General features: G+C 50.0%; 1 protein-coding gene across 1 annotated transcript in view; it reads left to right on the top strand.

Moving 5' to 3' along the window:
- ttc6 (tetratricopeptide repeat domain 6) overlaps positions 1 to 19,967 on the top strand; it is a 554,053-nt gene that overhangs the window by 221,173 nt on the left and 312,913 nt on the right. Inside the window, exon 15 of the mRNA XM_072488749.1 lies at positions 15,380 to 15,516. Coding sequence (XP_072344850.1) covers positions 15,380 to 15,516 — 137 coding nt within the window. The remainder of the gene's footprint in view (positions 1 to 15,379; positions 15,517 to 19,967) is intronic.

Genomic DNA, 19,967 nt, shown 5'->3' with positions numbered 1-19,967 from the left:
TGTGGATGTGGTAGATCTAGACTTCCAGAAGGCGTTTGACAAGGTGCCGCATAAAAGACTGATCCAGAAGGAGAGAAGGGGGAAGAGTACTGAATTGGATTGAGGATTGACTGACTGACAGGAAGCAGAGGGTTGGGATAAATGAGTTCTCCTCTGGCTGATGAACTGTAATTAGCGGGGTGTCCTCGGATTGCAACTGTTCACAATCTATATAAATGACCTGCAAGCAGGGACAGAGTGTGACATAGCAAAATTTGCGGACGATACTAAAACAGGTGGGAAAGCAGACAGTTAAGAGAAGGTAAAGAGTTTGCAGACGGATATAGATAGGCAAGGAGAAAGGGCCAACATTTGGCAGATGGAGTTTAATGTGGATAAGTGATAAGTTTTGGCCAATAAATAGAAAGGCAAATTATTATCTAAATGAGAAGCAGATTCAAAATGCATCTGGGCAGAGGGATCTGGATGTGTTTCTTCATGAATCTCAGAAAGTTGGTATGCATGTAATAAAAAAGACAAATGGAATTTTAGCGTTTATTGCAAAAGGACTGAAGTATAAAAGTAGAGAAGTATTGTTGCAATTGCATAGAGTGTTGGTGAGACCATATCTGGAGTATTGTGTCCAGTTTTGGTGTCCTTATTTGAGGAAGGATGTGGTGGCATTGGAGACAGTTCAGAGGAGGTTCACCAGATTGATTCTGGGAATGAAAGGGTTGACTTATGAGGAGAGATTAAACAATTTGGGCTTGTATTCGCTGGAGTTTCGAAGGATGAGCGGGGATTTGATCGAGGTATATAAAATACTAAAAGGGATTGATAAAGTAAACGTAGACCAAATGTTCCCCCTTAGGGGACAATCTAGAGCGAGAGGTCACAGATATAGGTTGAGAGGTGGTAGATTTAAAACTGAGATGAAGAGGAACTACTTCTCGCAGAGGGTAGTGAATTTGTGGAACTCGCTGCCCCATAGTGCGGTGGAGTCTGAATCATTAATTGGTTCCAAGAAGGAGATAGATATATTTCTGATTTTTAAAAAAACAGGTTAAAAGGATATAGGGAGCAAATATGGAGATGGATTTGAGACCAGGAAGACATCAGCCATGATCTGATTGAATGGCACAGCAGTCTTGAAGGGCTGAATTGCTTATTTCTGCTCCTAATTCCTATGTTCCTATGAATGCTCATTAAAACAGCTGCTCACCAGAATCTCCTCACATCTTGCAATCTTATGTAACGCCAGTGGAAAATTGGTGACACGCACAAGTGGGACTTTAGTTTGCTCATAACTTCGAGGTGAGTGAAACATCTATAGCTTACCTGCCATAGCACTGTGCCATTCTTGTTGTGATGAATGCCATATTGTTGGGGCTGTAGGGTTGATCTGCTCCTGGTCTTTACCAACATGGTCCAGAAGGACACTACTGTGCTGCAGTACTGAGGCAGACCTCCACTTTCAGACATGAGCATTTCACCTGGGGGTGGGACGTGAGGGAAGAGTGGGGATGATGAACACACGGGAGCAACAGGGAAGGAGGGCTGTGCAAGGGCTGTGAGGAGGAAGAGCAAACGCATGGGAAGCACTGAGGAGGGAAGGCTGCACAAGGGCTGTGAGGGGGGGAAAGGCTAACACAAGGGGGGCAAAGGGGAGGAAGGCTGTCCAAAGGCTCTGAGAGGGGAAAGGGGGCACAATGGAAGGCAGAGGGATAAGGAGATGGAGGAGAATGAGAAAGGCAGAGAGTAGGCCGGGCTGGGAAACTGGGGCCCTATAATGGTATGCAAAATGTTGACATATAAGGGGGTCAAAGGCATTTCTGTCCGAAAGGGGATGCATGCAGACTCCGGAATAGAAGGGCAGCGGGATGGTGGTTCTTAGAGTGGCATATGCGGAATGAGTCGGACGTACATCAAGACTGTGCGGGAGTTGATTAGAGAGAGGATACTATGGTCCTTAGTCCTGCGAAAGTCCAGGCTTACAGTCAAGTGTCACATAGCACAGACACTCCTGTGGCAATGTAGAATAGAGTCACATATTACAAACAATCCAGGGTCTATGTGGACCTCGAAGTTAGATGTCCAGAGATGCAGAGTGCATGCAGCAGGAAGAATCATTTGGAGCATGATGCACTCCAGCTGCAGGGACGAGCAAGGGCTGTGTGCCCCAGAGGCAAAAAATACACAGCTTCAGCCACGATTTTCATGCCCTTTACTTTGACTTTAAAAAGGGCGCCCTGGTCTCTGTGGAGCCAGCTTGCTGTTAATGCCGTCAGAATGACGGAGCATAACCCGCTTCCCTGCTTTTAGATGACATGTAAGAAGTATTTAGATGTGCACTTTCAATGCCAAGGCATACAAAGCTATGGGTCAAATGTTGGAAATGGGATTAGAATACTTAGGTGGTTGATTTTGATCAGCACAGACACAATGGGCCAATGGGCCTTTTCTGTGCTGTAGACTGTCATGATATTCAAACACACACATCATGATAGATAGACTAACAGACCAATTAGCACACATAACACGACAGCCAATCACAGACAAGAGCAGACACAGTATAAGACAAGAAACACGACACCTGGTGGACAGTCCATCTGGAGACAAGGACAAGGACAGGACCTGATTAACAAGACACTCACACCGTCACCACGTGCTGAGTACCAATACAGATCTGTAAATAACAAGTTGGAATAAAACTGCGTTGTACCAATCGCAACCGTGTTGGTTCATCTGTACCTCAGAGCACCCAACACCACATAGACCTCTGTGAGTCTCTGACTCTAAAGTGTCAGAAGATCTGGAGTGACACCCTGGCTGTATTTCTGGGAACAAACATGCTGATTTTCTGTCAAAACCTGACATTTCGCCATTTTGTTTAGGTAAATTCCATCCTTGGTGTCCAGTGCTGTCTCTAAGTTGCTGCCCCTGGGCTCGGCTCTGTACTGGCCTGCAGATGGAATGGTGATGGTAGCCAGAAGCATCTGCAGCCTGTAGATTAGAAACTCTTCATAAAGGAGGGGTGGGGGTGGTATGTGAAGCTCTCCTGGTTCCTCCTCGGTAGGTGACTGTGTACACAGCCTCTAGATGGGGTGGGTAGAGATCCACATGGTGCATGGGCACATCATAGGTGATGGGCTTCGGGGGGGGGGGGGGGAATAGTAGGAAAATCCAGCACAACTGTGGGATCCAGTATTATTGGATGAGACTGGAAAACAACAGGAGGAAGTTTGTTCTCAATGGAACGAAGGAGGTTGAGGGGAAACCTGATAGAGGTCTACAAAATTATGAGGGGCATAGACTGAGTGGATAGTCAGAGACTTTTTCCCAGGGTAGAGGGGTCAATTACTAGGGGGCATAGGTTTAAGGTACGAGAGGTAAGGTTTAGAGGAGATGTACGAGGTAAGTCTTTTACACAGAGGGTAGTGGGTGCCAGGAACTCGCTGCCGGAGGAGGTGATGGAAGCAGGGATGATAGTGACATTTAAGGGGCATCTTGACAAATACATGAATAGGATGGGAAGAGAGGGATAAGGACCCCGGAAGTGTAGAAAATTTTAGTTTAGACGGGCAGCATGGTTGGCGCAGGCTTGGAGGGCTGAAGGGCCTGTTCCTGGGCTGTACTTTTCTTTGTTCTTTGTTTGTTCTACCTTCACATCATGAGGTTCAAATTGGTACAAGGACAGTGAGAGACAGGGGGCAAAATTCTTCGACCTCCCGCCGGGTCGGAGAATCGCCGGGGGCTGGCGTGAATCCCGCCCCCGCCGGTTGCCGAAGTCTCCGGCACCGGAGATTCGGCGGGGGCGGGAATCGCTCCGCGCCGGTTGGCGGGCCCCCCCACTCGATTCTCCGGCCCGGATGGGCCGAAGTCCCGCCGCTAAAATGCCTGTCCCGCCGGCGTAAATTGAACCACCTACCTTACCGGCGGGACAAGGCGGCGCGGGCGGGCTCGGGGTCCTGGTGGGGGGGGCGGGGCGATCTGGCCCCGGGGGGTGCCCCCACGGTGGCCTGGCCCGCGATCTGGGCCCACCGATCCGCGGGCGGGCCTGTGCCGTGGGGGCACTCTTTCCCTTCCGCCTCCGCCACGGTCTCCACCATGGTGGAGGCGGAAGAGACTCCCTCCACTGCGCATGCGTGGGAAACTGTCAGCGGCCGCTGACGCTCCCGCACATGCACCGCCCGGAGATGTCATTTCTGCGCCAGCTGGCGGGGCACCAAAGGCCTTTTCCGCCAGCTGGCGGGGCGAAAATTCCTCCGGCGCGGGCCTAGCCCCTCAATGTTGGGGCTCGGCCCCCAAAGATGCGGAGCATTCCGCACCTTTGGGGCGGCGCGATGCCCGTCTGATTTGCGCCGTTTTGGGCGCCAGTCGGCGGACATCGCGCCGTTTCTGGCGAATTTCGCCCAGAGTGTCTAATTCTGTTTGGCGATCAAAGTGAAGTTGCAGTACCACATTTTAATGGTGCTGGCTCAAAACGAAAGTAACAGTGAATTTGATCGGGAGGGGTCTAAGGCAACATGGGAGGAGGGCATAGCTGGGCGAAGGTGGCACCCTCTATCTTGTTGGTGCAAGAGTGGACAGGCATCAGCTTAGTTAGAAAGGATGAAGACCTCCTTGGGAAGAAAGCTACTGAAAGACAATGCCTTCATTAGTGCTGTCAAAGTAACACTCAGAACCCAATGGCTTCACAGCAAAGTAGCTGTATCTCCAGAGTCACACTGGAGAATGTAGACTTTGATAGAAAGTCACAAGGAAGGCCAGTCATGTGTTCAGAAGAATTGGAATTCATAACGGGCCAAAAGGCATCCACTCATTGGGGGATGACAAAAGGAAAAATGGATCCAGGGCTCAAGGCTCCCTTTGTCAGAGTCCAAATACAATGGAGAAGGCTAAGGAGGGAGAGGTGGCACCGAGGAAGGCTCCAAATCTGAGGGATATTGTAAAGGAGAGCCAGAGCATGAACTCTAGGGTCAGGAGGAGAGACTTTGCCAACAGAGGGGACTCACCAGGCGTAGGATTTGTTGTCAATGTGTTTCCTATTTACACACAGTGAGAGGCAGTTCCAGGCACTCGTCTCGAGATCTGGTACATCAAATGTGCCACGTTCTTCGGAAAGACTTGACACCATGTGTAGTTGGAGGCTATTCCCTGTCAATGGCTTTGAGGTGACAGCAACACTCAATTTCTTTGCCTCTGGGTTATTCCAGGGATCAACAGGAAGCCCGAACGACATCTCAGTCCATAACACATCGATGCATAACGGAGGTCACTGTCGCCCTTTACAGGAAGGCCCATCATTAGGTCAGGTTTGCTCTGAACGAAGGTAGTCAAGCTGCAAGATTCATCAGCCATCTCAGGATTTCCAAAGGTGCAGACTGCAAGACTGCACCCACATAGCTGTATGGGCTCCATGGCAACAGCCCCAAATGTTCATAAACTGCAAGGGCTACCCTTCCATCCATGTTAAATTGGTGTGTGATCACCACAAGTGCACACTGAAAGTTTCTGCACAGTAACTTGTGAGTTGCCAGGACTCCTTCATCCTGGGTCACTGCCAGGTGTCTGAGATTTTCGAGAGCCAGTATGTCTGCAGGGATGGCTGATTGGGGATAAGGGATACCCACTGAAATGCTGGCTGATGATATTGGTGCATCACCCTCAGCATCATTCCAAGGAGAGGTACAACACTTCTCACAGCTCCATACGCTCCCTTATAGAGCATGCCCTAGGGCTTCCAAAGATGAACTTCAGATGCTTGGACCACTCAGGTGGTTCACTACAATACACTCCCGACAGGATTTCCCGCATTATCGCAGTGTTTTTCACCCTCACAATCTGGCTATGCAAAGAGGTGATCCCTTGACAGAGGGTGAACTGGAGGTCGAGGAGAGCTCATCGGAGGATGAAGATCTGGGGCGCGATTCTCCGACCCCCCACCGGGTCGGAGAATCGGCGGGGGCCGGCGTGAATCCCGCCCCCGCCGTGTCGTGAATTCTCCGCCACCGGATATTCGGCGGGGACGGGAATCGCGCCGCGCCGGTCAGCGGGAATCCCCCGGCGATTCTCCGGTCCGCGATGGGCCGAAGTCCCGCTGCTGTCAACCCACGCCAGCCGGCATGGATTGAACCACCTTTGGGATGGCGGGACACGGCCTCCTGGGGGGGGGGGGCGCGGGGCGATCTGGCCCCGGGGGGTGCCCCCACGGTGGCCTGGCCCGCGATCGGGGCCCACCGATCCGCGGGCGGGCCTGTGCCGTGGGGGCACTCTTTTCCTTCCGTCTTCGCCATGGTCTCCACTATGGTGGAGGCGTAAGAGACCCTGTCCACTGCGCATGCGCGGGTATGCCGTGAGCGCCCGCTGACGTTCCTGCGCATGCGCCGCCCGGCAAAGTCATTTCTGGGCCGGCTGGCGGGGCACCAAAGGCTTTTTCCGCCCGCTGGCGGGGCGGAAATCAGTCCGGCGGGGGCCTAGTCCCTCAAGGTAAGGGCTCGGCCCCTCAAGATGTGGAGAATTCCGCACCTTTGGGGCGGCGCGATGCCGGACTGATTCGCGCCGTTATTGGCGCCGGTCGGCGGACATCGTGCCAATTACGGAGAATTCCGCCCCTGGAGTCACACGAACTGCAGGAGGCTGCTGAGGGTCAGAATGAACATGATGATGTCATGGAGGAAAGAGGACGTAGGAGATGTGCCCGTGATACTTTAATTGGTGACAGATGACCACATCATTCCACACCAAGCCTAAAGAAAATGGCTGTGATTGTTGGAGGCCAATCATCTCATTCTACTGCAGGAGTTCCTCATGGTAGTGCCAAACATTTCAGCTGCTTTTACCTCCATTATAAGGTCAAAATGGTGATGTTGACTGCTGGTTGCACGGTATTCAGTAGCACACATGATTCTTCAGTTACTGAAGCAGTTTGTGCCTGCATGCAGCAAGTTCTGGATATCCCTCTCATTGGCTCTTAATTGATCAGTATTGACTAACCATCATTTCTGGGCAGGGAGCTGTTGCCATTGCTCCCCTGCCTCTGGTAAGATCCCCTGAGGGTTGAAATGCATCGACCTGCCACCCCCAACCTCACAACCTCCAAGTTTTCTCCTTGTCCCACCTTGTTGGACCATATGATGGCTTGGGCTAAGAAATGACAAGTAACCTTCACACCACACAAGTCCGAGGCAAGAATGAATATAACCATGTCGCTATGACATTACCATCATTATATTCCCCACCAATCAACATCTTAGGGGATTATCATTGACCATAAGCTTAACTGGACAAGCCATATAAATGCTGTGCCTACAAGATAGCTCACCATAATTCCAAGGCCTGTCCACCATGTACAAGGCACTAGTCAGGAGGGTGATGGAATAATCTCCTCTTTCCTGAATGAGTGCAGCTCCAACAGCACTTAAGAAGCTGAACAGAATAGGGGTAAATTATCCCACATGATCTGCACCCCATCCACCACCTCATGGTGGCAAGGTAGAACTGGTTGGCACAGTTGCTTCACAGCGCCAGGGTCCCAGGTTCGATTCCCGGCTTAGGTCACTGTCTGTGCGGAATCTGCATGTTCTCCCAGTGGCTGCATGGGTTTCCTCCGGGTGCTCTGGTTTCCTCCCGCAAGTCCCGAAAGACATGCTGTTAGGTATTGGACATTCTGAATTTGCCCCCCCCCCCCCCCACCGTGTACCCGAGCAGGTGCCGGAATGTGGCGACTAGGGGATTTTCACAGTAACTCTAATTAATATCTAACCTAGGATCCAAAACATAATTGAAGCCCCCCCACCCAGAATTAGTTGATATGAATCCAGATCCGGAATAGAAGCCAGCACCTTGTTGATAAATTCCTTGGGCGGGATTCTCCCCTACCCGCGGGACGGGGGGTTCCGGCGTAATGGAGTGGCGGGAACCACTCCGGTGTCGGGCCGCCCCAAAAGTGCGGAATTCTCCGCACCTTTAGGGGCCAAGCCCTCACCTTAAGGGGCTAGGCCTGCACCGGAGTGGTTTCCGCTCCGCCGGCTGGCGGGAAAGGCCTTTGGCGCCACGCCAGCCGGCCCCGAAAGGTCTTCGCCGGGCGACGCATGCGCGGGAGCGTCAGCGGCTGCTCACGGTATCCCGGCGCATGCGCAGGGGAGGGGGTCTCTTCCGCCTCCGCCATAGTGAAGACCATGGTGAAGGCGGAAGAAAAAGAGTGCCCCCACGGCACAGGCCCGCCCACGAATTGGTGGGCCCCGATCACGAGCCAGGCCACCGTAGGGGCATCACCTGGGGCCAGATCACCCCGTGCCCCCCCCCCCCAGGACCCCGGAGCCTGCCCACGCCGCCTTGTCCTGCCGTTCAAAAGGAGGTTTAATACACGCCGGTGGGCGAGGGTTGACAGCGGCAGGACTTCGGCCCATCGCGGGCCGGAGAATCGCCGGGGGTGGGCCCGCCGACCGGTGCGATTCCCGTTGATCGGCGCGGCGCGATTCCCGCCCCTGCCGAATCTCTGGTGGCGGAGAATTCAGGACACGGCGGGGGGCGGGATTCACGCCAGCCCCCGGCGATTCTACGACCCGGTGGGGGGTCGGAGAATCGCGCCCCATATCTTCCCAGTTCGGTGCATACATAGTGGTGCAGTGGTTAGTACTGCTGTCCCATGGCGCTGAGGACCTGGGTTTGATCCCGGCCATAGGTCACAGAACTTGTGGAGTTTGCATTCTCCCCGTGTCTCTGCATGGGTATCACCCTCACAACTCAAAGATCTGCAGGATAGATGGATTGGATAGGCTAAATTGCCCCTTAATTGGAAAAATCATTTTCAAATTAAAACTAGGACCACCGACAAGCCCACCAACGACCCACTGACAATTACATTCCACCTGCCTGAGTCCGCCAATATTTTAATAGCTGAAAAAGACACCCTCTTGTTGATCAACCGACAACCAGCCCCCCGCTCACCTCCAATTTTAATGTAAAAAGATAGAGGGAAAAAGAAAACCAATATCCATCCCACAAACAACCCCAAAAATACGAACTCCAAACTTTCCCAGAATCACAAATCCTCACCCACAATACAAAAATCTCACAATTAATACAGATACAAATGTACCTAGCAATTCGTTCGCGTCCAGCCATGCTTGTTTACAAACACATTCACATCCTCCAGCGCCTCAAAATAATAGTCTCTGGTCACGTTTCTCAGTCAGCTAGCCTCATTTTCCTGCGCAGCGTGCCCTCGCCGGCAGCCGGATTCTCCATTACCGCAGCCAGCCAATTTGGCTTCCCATTGTGGCCACCCCACGCCTTCGGGAAACTCGTGGGCATGGGTATGCTGCCAGCGAAGCGGAGGATCCTGTCAATGGAGAATCCTGCAGTCTCTCATTAAAAGTCACTTGAAGAAGTACAGGGCACATCCCCTTGAGTCGCACATTACTTTTGTACAACGCGGCCTTGTTGAATGCTGCATGCCTTCTAACTAGTTCTGCTCCCACGTCTTCATATATCCTGACAGCATGACCCTCCCCTTTATGATAAGAAGTCTGACAACACCAGGTTAAAGTCCAACAGGTTTGTTTCAAATCACTACTTTTCGGAGCGCAGCTCCTTCCTCAGGTAAATGAACCTGAGGAAGGAGCTGCGCTCCGAAAGCTAGTGATTCGAAACAAACCTGTTGGACTTTAACCTGGTGTTGTCAGACTTCTTATTGTGCTCACCCCAGTCCAACGCCGGCATCTCCACATCATGGCTTCCCTTTTATATTCTCGATGGTTTTTTTGCCCACCTCAGGACCAGTTCTTTCTCTTGGTAGCTGTGGAACCTGACAATGATCATTTGTGATGGTTCCCCAGAATGGAGCTTCTGCCTGACCGACTGATGGGCCCGGTCCAATTCGAGAGGGGATTGCAAGCCCCTCTCCCCAACCATCTTCCCAAACATCCTGGACATATAGTCGTCAGGACTTGGGCACTCCAGACCCTCCGGCAGCCCAACAATTCAAATTTTTTTCCATCTGGAGCGGTTTTCAGATCATCCACCTTGGCCTTCAATGTTTTATGACCGTCAACCAGCACTACCATCTCCGTTTCCATAAGACCATAAGTCATAGGAGCAGAATTAGGCCACTTGCACATCGAGTCTGCTCCGCCATTCAATCATGGCTGCTATTATCTCATCCCCATTCTCCTGCCTTCTCCCCATAACACCTGATCCACTTATTAATCAAGAACCTATCTATCTCTGTCTTAAAGACACTCAGTGATTTGGCCTCCACAGCCTTCTGTGGCAAAGAGTTCCACAGATTCACCACCCTCTGGCTGAAGAAATTACTCCTCATCTCTATTTGGAAGGATCGTTCCTTTCATCTGTGATGGTGTCCTCTGGTTCTAGTTTTTCCTACAAGTGGAAACATCCTCTCCAAGTCCACTATATCCGGGCCTCGCAGTATCTTGTACTTTTCAATAAGATCCCCTCTCATCCTTCTAATCTCCAACGAGTACAGACCCAGAGTCCTCAAACGTTCCTCATACGACAAGTTCTTCATTCCAGGGATCATTCTTGTGAACCTCCTCTGGACCCTTTCCAAGGCCAGCACATCCTTCCTTAGATATGGGGCCCAAAACTGCTCACAATACTCCAAATGGGGTCTGACCAGAGCCTTATACAGCCTCAGAAGTACATCCTTGGTCTTGTATTCTAGCCCTCTTGACATGAATGCTAACATTGCATTTGCCTTCTTAACTGCCGACTGAACCTGCACATTAACCTTAAGAGAATCGTGAACAAGGACTCCCAAGTCCCTCTGTGCTTCTGCTTTCCGAGGCATTTCCCCATTTAGAAAATAGTCTATTCCTAGATTCCTCCTTCCAATGTGCATAACCTCACACTTTTCCACATTGTATTTTATTTGCTACTTCATTGCCCACTCTCCTAGCTTGTCCAAGTCCTTCTGCAGCCCCCTTGCTTCCTCAAAACTACCTGTCCCTCTACAAATCTTTGTATCATCTGCAAACTTAGCAACAGTGCCTTCAGTACCTTCTTCCAGATCATTAATGTATATTGTAAAAAGTTGTGGTCCCCGCACAGACCCCTGAGGCACACCACTAATCACCGGCTGCCATCCTGAAGAAGACCCCTTTATCCCCACTCTTTGCCTTCTGCCAGTCAGCCAATCCTCTATCCATGCCAGGATCTTACGCTGAACACCATGAGCTCTTAACTTATTTAACAATCTCCTTTTCAGCACCTTGTCAAAGGCCTTCTGGAAATCTAAATAAATCACGTCCACTGGTTCTCCTTTGTCTAACTTGCTTGTTGCCTCCTCAGAAAACTCTAACAGATTTGTCAGACACGACCTCCCTTTGACAAAGCCGTGCTGCTCAGTCCTATTTTACGATGCACTTCCAAGTGCTTTGCGATCTCATAGTTCATAGAATTTACAGTGCAGAAGGAGGCCATTCGGCCCATCGAGTCTGCACCGGCCCCTGGAAAGAGCACCCCACCCAAGCCCATGTCTCCACCCAATCCCCGCAACGCAGCACCCCCACTCAACCCTTTTGGACACTAAGGGCAATTTATCACGGCCAATCCACCCAGATGACCAATCTCAAGTGAGGTCGGTGTATCTAGACCACTGACCTGACCATGTACTTATACCATATCCCTTTCCTTGCAGGAACATGGCCCGATTAGCCTGGCCCACCCACCAGCAGACCCCACCATCCACCCTTGACATGACTTGAGGAGATGTCAGAGGAGGACACCAAAGAAGCTTCACTCTAAAACCTTACCAATGACCGAAGTCAGGCTAACCGGCCTATAATTTCCCGTCTTCTGCCTCCCTCCCTTCTTAAACAGTGGTGTTACATTCACCACACTCCAGTGCTCTGGGACCCTTCCTGCCTCCAGTGATTCCTGAAAGATCATCACTAATGCCTCCACAATTTCCTCAGCTATTTCTTTTAGGACCCTGGGGTACAGTCCACCAGGTGACTTATCCACCTTCAGACCTTTCAGTTTCCCCAGAACCTTCTCCTTAGTAATGGTCACTGCACCCACCTCTGCCCCGTGGTTCTCCTGGTGCTCTGGCATCCCACTGGTGTCTTCCACCATGAAGACTGATGCAAAGTAACTATTCAGTTTGTCTGCCATTTCTTTGTTTCCTATTATTACTTCTCCAGCCACATTTTCTAGTGGCCCTATGCCTATTTTTGACTCTCTCTTACCTTTTATATATTGAAAAAATCTCTTCCTATCTTCCATTATATTACTAGCTGGCTTGCACTCGTACTTCACCTTCTCCCCCTTATTGCCTTTTTAGTTGTCCTCTGCTCGCTTTTAAAGGCTTCCCAACCCTCTGGTTTCCCACTAATTCTCGCCACTTTGTATGCTTTTTCTTTAGCCTTTATGCTGTCCTTGATATCCCTCGTCAGCCATGGATGCTTTCTCCTCCCCTTAGCATGTTTCCTCCTCCTTGGGATGAATTTCTGTTGTGCCTCCTGAATAACCCCCAAAACCTCCTGCCATTGCTGTTGCACTGTCTTCCCTGCTAGGCTCCTTCTCCAATCAACTCTGGCCAGCTCCTCCCTCATGTCTTTGTAGTTACCCTTATTTAATTGTAATACCGTTACATCTGATTGCAGCTTCTCCCTCTCAAACTGCAGGGTAAATTCTATCATATTGTGGTCACTGCTCCCGAAGGGTTCCTTCACCTTAAGTTCTCTAATCAAGTCTGCCTCATTACACGTCACCAAATCCAGAATTGCCTGTTCCCTAGTAGGCTTTGTCACAAGCTGCTCCAAAAAAACATCTCTTAGACATTCCACAAATTCCATTTCTTGGGATCCACTACCAACCTGATTTTCCCAGTCCACCTGCATATTGAAGTCCCCCATGATTATTGTAATATTGTCTTTTTTACATGCGTTTTCTATCTCTGATTTATTTTCTGCCCCACATCCTGACTACTCCTAGAGGGCCTGTACATAACTCCCATCAGGGTCTTTTTACCTTTGCGATTCCTCAACTCTACCTACAGAGATTCTATGCCTTCTGATCCTATGTCGATCCTTGCTATCGATTTAACTTAATTCCTTACTAACAATGCAACCTGCCCCCTTTGCCCATCTGCCTGTACTTTCGGTAGGACATATATCCTTCGATATTTAGATCCCAGCCCTGATCCCCTCGCAGCCACGTCTCTGTGATGCCCACAACATCGTATCGGCCAATTTCAATGTGCGCAACAAGCTCATTTACCTTGTTCCATATACTGCGCACATTTAGATACAACACCCTCAATCCTGCATTGGCCACCACCCTTTTCACACTCTCCTCAGTCACTGTACCCTGTATTATGGCCCTTTTTGATTTTTGACTATGGCTTCTCTGCCTTACACTTTCCCCCTTGCTGCTTTTTGTTTCTGGCCCCGTTTTACTTCCTTCCGACTTCCTACATCAGATCCCATCCCCCTGCCACATTAGTTTAAACCCTCCCCAACAGCTCTAGCAAACCCCCCCCCCCACCCCCCCACCCCCCAGGACATCGCTTCCAGTCCTGCCCAGGTGCAGACCGTCCGGTTTGTACTGGTCCCACCTCCCCCAGAACCGGTTCCAATGCCCCAGGAATTTGAATCCCTCCCTCTTGCACCATCTCTCGAGCCACGCATTCATCTTAGCTATCCTGACATTCCTACCCTGACTAGCTCGTGGCACTGGTAGCAATCCTGAGATTAGTACCTTTGAGGTCCTACCTTTTAGTTTAACTCCTAACTCCCTGAATTCGGCTTGTAGGACCTCATCCTGTTTTTTATCTATGTCGTTGGAACCTATGTGTACCACGACAGCTGGCTGTTCACCATCCTCCCCCCTCCCCCCCCCCCCCCCCCCCCCAGAATGTCCTGCAGCCGCTCTGAGACATTCTTGACCCTTGCACCAGGGAGGCAACATACCATCCTGGAGTCTCAATTGCGTCCGCAGAACAGCCTGTCTATTCCCCTTCCGATTGAATCCCCTATCGCTATAGCCCTGCCATTCTTCTTCCTGCCCTCCTGTGCAGCAGAGCCAGCCACGGTGCCACGAACTTTGCTGCTGCTGCCTTCCCCTGGTGAGCCGTCTCTCTCAACAGTATCCAAAACGGATTATCTCTTTTGCAGGGAGATGACCGCAGGGGACACCTGCACTGCCTTCCTACCGTGCTCTGTCTTTTGGTCACCCATTTTCTATCTCCCTCAGTAACTTTTACCTGCGGTGTGACCAACTTGCTAAACGTGCTATCCACGATGTCCGAGTCCATCCGCAGCTCCAGAGCCGTCAAGCAGTCTAACGGGAGCTGCAACTGGACACACTTCCAGCACGTGAAGGAACCAGAAATGTGTCCCTGAGCTCCCACATCACATACAAGGAGCATGACACAGGTCTGGGGTCTCCTGCGATGTCTTAAACCCTAGGTTAACCTATACAACTACAATTCCAAAAAACGAAAGAAAAAATAAATAAATAAATAGACAAATGAAAAGAAAAGCTACTTACCAGTCACTTACCAAGGATAAAAAGCACTTCCTCCCCACCCAGCTTCGAATTTCCACCAACCTTCAAATTCCCAAACTCACTCTTTGCTGTGCCTCACTCTGGCTGTGTCTTCTGTGGCTCATTTCTCTGGCTATGAATCGAGAGTGCCACCTTCACTCTTTCGTATCACTATGCCTTGCTCCTTGACGTTCTGATCCGTCTTCTCCAAGGCTGCACGGATGGGGTTAGAGCCCCTTCCATTGCCTTATCAAGGTCCTCAGAGACGACCTGTTGGTGCTTCTTAAATTCCCCCTCCAAGAAGCTCGGCAGCATCTCGGCCATCCACGGAGAGACAAAAGTCGCAGCAGGAGCCCCCACCATTTTCTCCATCAACGGGGCACAAGGGGCTTCTGAGTCCGACGACAATTCTTTGCCCGTCTGATGCTTTGTTTTGATGCATTACTTTTATGTGGGACCTGACCTTGTCGAACTACTCGGGTTCCATCCCAAACATCACACAAAAACCTACGTGAACAGGGCCAAAAACAAAGTACCCTGGTGGGAGCCATCCTGTGTGTGACTGCTCACCAAAGCCACCACTGGAAGTCATGCAAGCTATATTAGACAGAAAATGAACGGAGATGCAGTTTCTAAAGGAGGACAATGTTTGGTACAACATGCTGAGGATGTTAGATTATTTTAAAAGAATGTTCCTAAATTTATCACTTCTTTAGAAGTTGTGTTTATCCATACCGGTTAACATTACGGATGTAACATATTTTGCTGTTACATTATTAGCTTAATTTTATATTTTCTTATATAATCAATTGAACAAAATGTGGTATATGCACAAATACTATTGTTACACATCATGATATGGCCTTTTATTTATTTTGTGTAGGCTTTTAATTTAAACCCCAAAAGAACAGATGCTATGATGAAACGTGGTTTATTTTATTTTGAGAATTCCAACTGGCATTTAGCAATTCAAGATCTTACAACACTGATCAAATGGAATCCGATTAATGCTAAGGCAAGGTAAGCCACAATCAAAGTTTTTTGCTGTGTTGCAAACATTAGTTAAATTATCAAGTATATCTAGAAACCACCATTGCTATTAATTTCTACCTGGGTTCATCTAATCGTTCATTGTAACTCAGATGGAAGATCTGCCGAAAACCCAGAATTCTGTTATGATGGCGTTGAAGCGTTCTTCCACAGCTTCTGAGGTTCTTTTGTCAAAATTACAGTGATTGAATGGCGGTTCATTGTGGAAATTCAGTTGCCAATGTTAGTAATAATATATGGGGCGGGATTCTCCAATAATGGGACTATGTCCCTACATCGGCGTGAAAACCGGCGCCAACCACTCCGGCGTCAACGGCCCTGAAAGTGAGGAATTCTCACCTTTCTAGGGGGTTAGGTTGACGCCGGAATGGTTCCCGCAGTTTCAGCCGGCACCGAAGGGCAATATGGCGGAGCCCTACAGGGGCCTGGCGCGGAGGAAAGAAGGCCCCCACGGAACCAGCCCGCCCGTAGATTCCCAGCAGGGAATCGAACCTGGGACCCTGGTGCTGTGAAGCCACAGTGCTATCCACTTGTGCTACCATGCTGCCCAAATGAAAGATCTAACGAGATCTGAATTCTGCCCACAATGGGCGCATCCAGACTTGCGTAATTAAGTGAGCTTAACTGCTCACTTAACTCTGCCTATGTCAGAACTATAATGTGGAGATGCCGGCTTTGGACTGGGGTGGGCACAGTAACAAGACTTACAACACCAGGTTATAGTCCAATCGTTTTTTTTCGAATCACAAGCTTTCGGAGCGCAGCTGATGCCTTATACACTGGTCTCCACAAATGGGGACCAAGTGGAATGCCACTTGGGATGGGGTGGAGGGGGGGGGGGGGGTCTCCCAGCGATTGGAGGCCCCTGGGTGGTTGGGCTCTGGGCAGGGTAGCATTCTGACACTGCTGATCCACATGGGCACCGTGGCACTGTCAGCCTGGCAGTCTCATCTGGGCATCCAAGCAGTGCAACCTGGGTGACAGCCTGGTACTGCTAGGGTGCCCAGGTTGCACTGTCAGGGTGCCAGGCCAGCAATACCAAGGTGCCAGTGTGGCATTTTGCCCGCGCTGGATTTGGGCACGGGGTGTCCTACCCATATGAAGTGGGGTGGGGGGGGGGGGCTAGGAGACCCTCCAACAGGTGTGTTGGAGCGTTAGGGGGTCCAGGAAGCGCTTTGGGGGCAGAGAGGTCAGGTACCATATTTCTCTTCTTGCACTGGCGAATGAAGCTCCTCAGTGCAGAAAATGTGACTGAGTGCGGCCTCAGCTGAGGTGGTTCATTGCTGAGGCCCGAAAAAATAACAGAGTCCCTTCGATAGCAGGTGTAGCGCCAGGAATGACCCCACTAACCCCGCCCAAAATAGGACTTTTTTTGTCCCCATTAAATTGTGCCCAAAATGTGGTCGGGTAAGTCGGCATATTTCCCGCTGGTCGGCGGGGAGGGCCGTGCCAGTCCTTTCTCTTGACAGCTTATCATTTATGCATCAGTGAGGAACTTGCCAAATCTTGTAGCCGAGTGGGCAAGAATTTGTCCGCCCTGCCATTACCTCATTGGATCAAACATCCGGGTGCCACATTTAAATAGCACCCACACACACTTTCACTATCTTTAGGCCTGATGTTGTGTCATGATGTTTTTCCATGATGCCTGAAAGACCCAAACCCGTCTGCTTCCTGGAGAAACTCCTCCAAGCTTCCCAGGACCGGCAGGATGTCTTTTTTCCTCAGGATGGGAGTAGGAAGTCCGAAACCATGTCCACACCAGCTGGATATGTCATCAAGGATGTCCCTGGCTTGTTGGATGGAGCCAATCTCAATTTCTGTGCAGGAGCAATCTCTCGGTCCTCACTATCCAGTTCTACTGCCTGATCCTCGAAGGGAGTGAGTGCTCTCAATTCCATCCACCTCCTTTCTGTTTGGGATCTCTTTCTCTTGTTCTGGGAGATCTTTTCCTGGTGTTCACAGATGGATTGACTGTGAGCATCATGGATGAAAGGGCAGATCACAAGCATGCATGTTGTCAGAGGCTGACTGCAGATTGGAAAGAAGGATGGAGGAATCCATCCATGCTCTGTCTGATGTTGTGGCTCCAGCATGCAAGCACATCAAAGATTGGCGGCTGCCTTGGAAACAAAGGTCCAGCAGTTTGTGCTGGATTTGTACTCAGACCTGCATACCATTGTTCTAGCCATGGGGGTATTCCAGCAGTAGATAGGCAAGAGGGGAATGGGCCAGCTCGACCCCCCCCCCCCCCCCCCAAAGGCCCCACCTCCTCAAGGAGTCAGGAAGGGGCCCTCGGGCACCCTCAATAATAATAATTTATTAGCGTCACAAGTAGGCTTACATTAACACTGCACAATGAAATTACTGTGAAGGAGGACTGTCAGCCAGACTCCCCGGGGAATCTGCCCAGGATTTCCCAAGGGATGTCCAGTCACTCCAAATCCCCTGCCTGTGACCCGATCAACTTAATTTGGTTAGGGCAAGGAGGGTGTACCTATCCTGGAGCAGGAGATCCTTAACAGGTTGTGGCCCTCCAGATCTCGGGCCCCCATAGGACACCCGCCAAGATCTTCACAGATAACAGGGCAAAGCAGCCAGCAGTCTGCCTCCACTTCTGTTGCAGACACTGGAGCTGCATCTAAATGTGCTGGTATGGCTTGAAACGTTAAGATGTTTTGAAAGCATAATGTTGGCACAGGTATTCACTCACTGTATATACTTTGCACTGTTATAACTGTATTTTGCTCTACACCATCAAAGTGTCAGGTGCTGAATGGCTTTTCCATGTAATGCAACATTCAGCATTTATCCACTTGCTTTATGCTAGGCGGCAGTGAGTCTGTGATGAAGGTGTGTGCCTCACCTGCCGATACTGGCCTTTAAATACATGGGGATGCTAGTTTGCACCTGGATAGCTCGGCTTAACAGAATCCTGTGGTTGGTCTCCTAAGGGCAATCGGTATGGATCTCTGAACCTGACAGTGCCATCAGTGTCTTGGGTTTCCTCATACACATCTCACTTGGGTAGATTGAAAACGTGGAGGACTGTAATGGGAGACGAGCAAAGCTCCTGCACACCTGAGTGCTTGTTAGTGTTTACATTGTTACTGTTTTATCATAAAATGCTGTGTCAATACTGACCAGGGCCACACCTCTCCCAGGTACTTGGACAATGTTGGCCATGAGTTTTGGAAGCTTCCAAAGAAGGCAAGGTCATGAGTGCTTGTCAGTGATCATACGATGGTCCTGCTGAAACACTCTCTGTACTTACATGGGTAACTTAACTGGCACGTTTGCTTTCATTCTGTAGAGTGACAAATCACATCAACCAAAAGAGCAATGCCATCTGGAAGTTCAGTATCAAGATGAGGCCTCATGCATGAGAGTTGTCATTTGGAGATGTCGCTGTCTGCATTTAGTTCCAGCATCAGATGGTCAAACGATAACAAGTGACCGATAATTTTCCTTCATGAGCCGCTTTTGGTGTATTGCTATGAGTACATTGATGTTTGCAGCGGTATTCTTGCGACTTGAAGGCTTTCATGGCCAGTGAAATGCTGGATAGGACTGCACCATATCTATTTGCTTCAAATTGAGTGCGGTGGAATGCTCATAATATTGCAGAATGGCCACATGCACCAGAGGGTGAGGCATTGTTTTTAAAAAATATATTTTTATTCTCCTTTTTCACATTTTCTTCCAAATTTACACCGACCAACAATAAATAATAACCAGCAATGCCACAACCACCTCTATTTTCTTCCCCTCCGCCGGTATCATAACGACATTCAATACCCTCCTAATGTTCGAAAAAACCTGCCTCCCTCTCATGAACCCTGTCTGATCTTCACCTGTCACCTTCGGAAGGCACTCCTCCAGCCTACCCGCCAGTACCTTCGCCAATACTTTTGCGCCACATTCAGAAATGATATGGGCCTATACGACCCACACTCCGTCGGATCCTTATCTTTTTTTAGCAACAATGAAATCGATGCCTGTACCAAGGTTTGTGGCAACACCCCCTTCCCTATCGCCTCTTCAAGCATCCCCACCATCAGGGGTGCCAGCTTATCCTTGAATTTTTTATAATATTCCACCAGAAACCCATCCGGCCCTGCCACCTTCCCTGACTGCATCCTCCCAATCGCATCCTTTATCTCCTGCTCCACTATTGCTCCTTCTAATGTAGCCCTGTCCCCCTCCCCTAGCCTCGGGTACTCCAACCCATCTAGAAATTCCTGCATCTCACGGCCTCCCCCAGGTGGCTCTGAGTTGTACAACCTCTCATAAAATTCCTCAAAAACCTTGTTAATCAGATCCGGAGCCACCACCAACTTCCCTGCCATATCCCTCAACTGAAGAATTTCCCTTGCCACTGCTTCCCTCCGGAGCTGACCTGCTAACATATCTCCATGTTC

This window comes from Scyliorhinus torazame, chromosome 2 (assembly GCF_047496885.1).
Source record: "Scyliorhinus torazame isolate Kashiwa2021f chromosome 2, sScyTor2.1, whole genome shotgun sequence".
Classification (NCBI taxonomy): Eukaryota; Metazoa; Chordata; class Chondrichthyes; order Carcharhiniformes; family Scyliorhinidae; genus Scyliorhinus; species Scyliorhinus torazame.
This window is presented reverse-complemented; position numbering and strand designations above follow the sequence as displayed.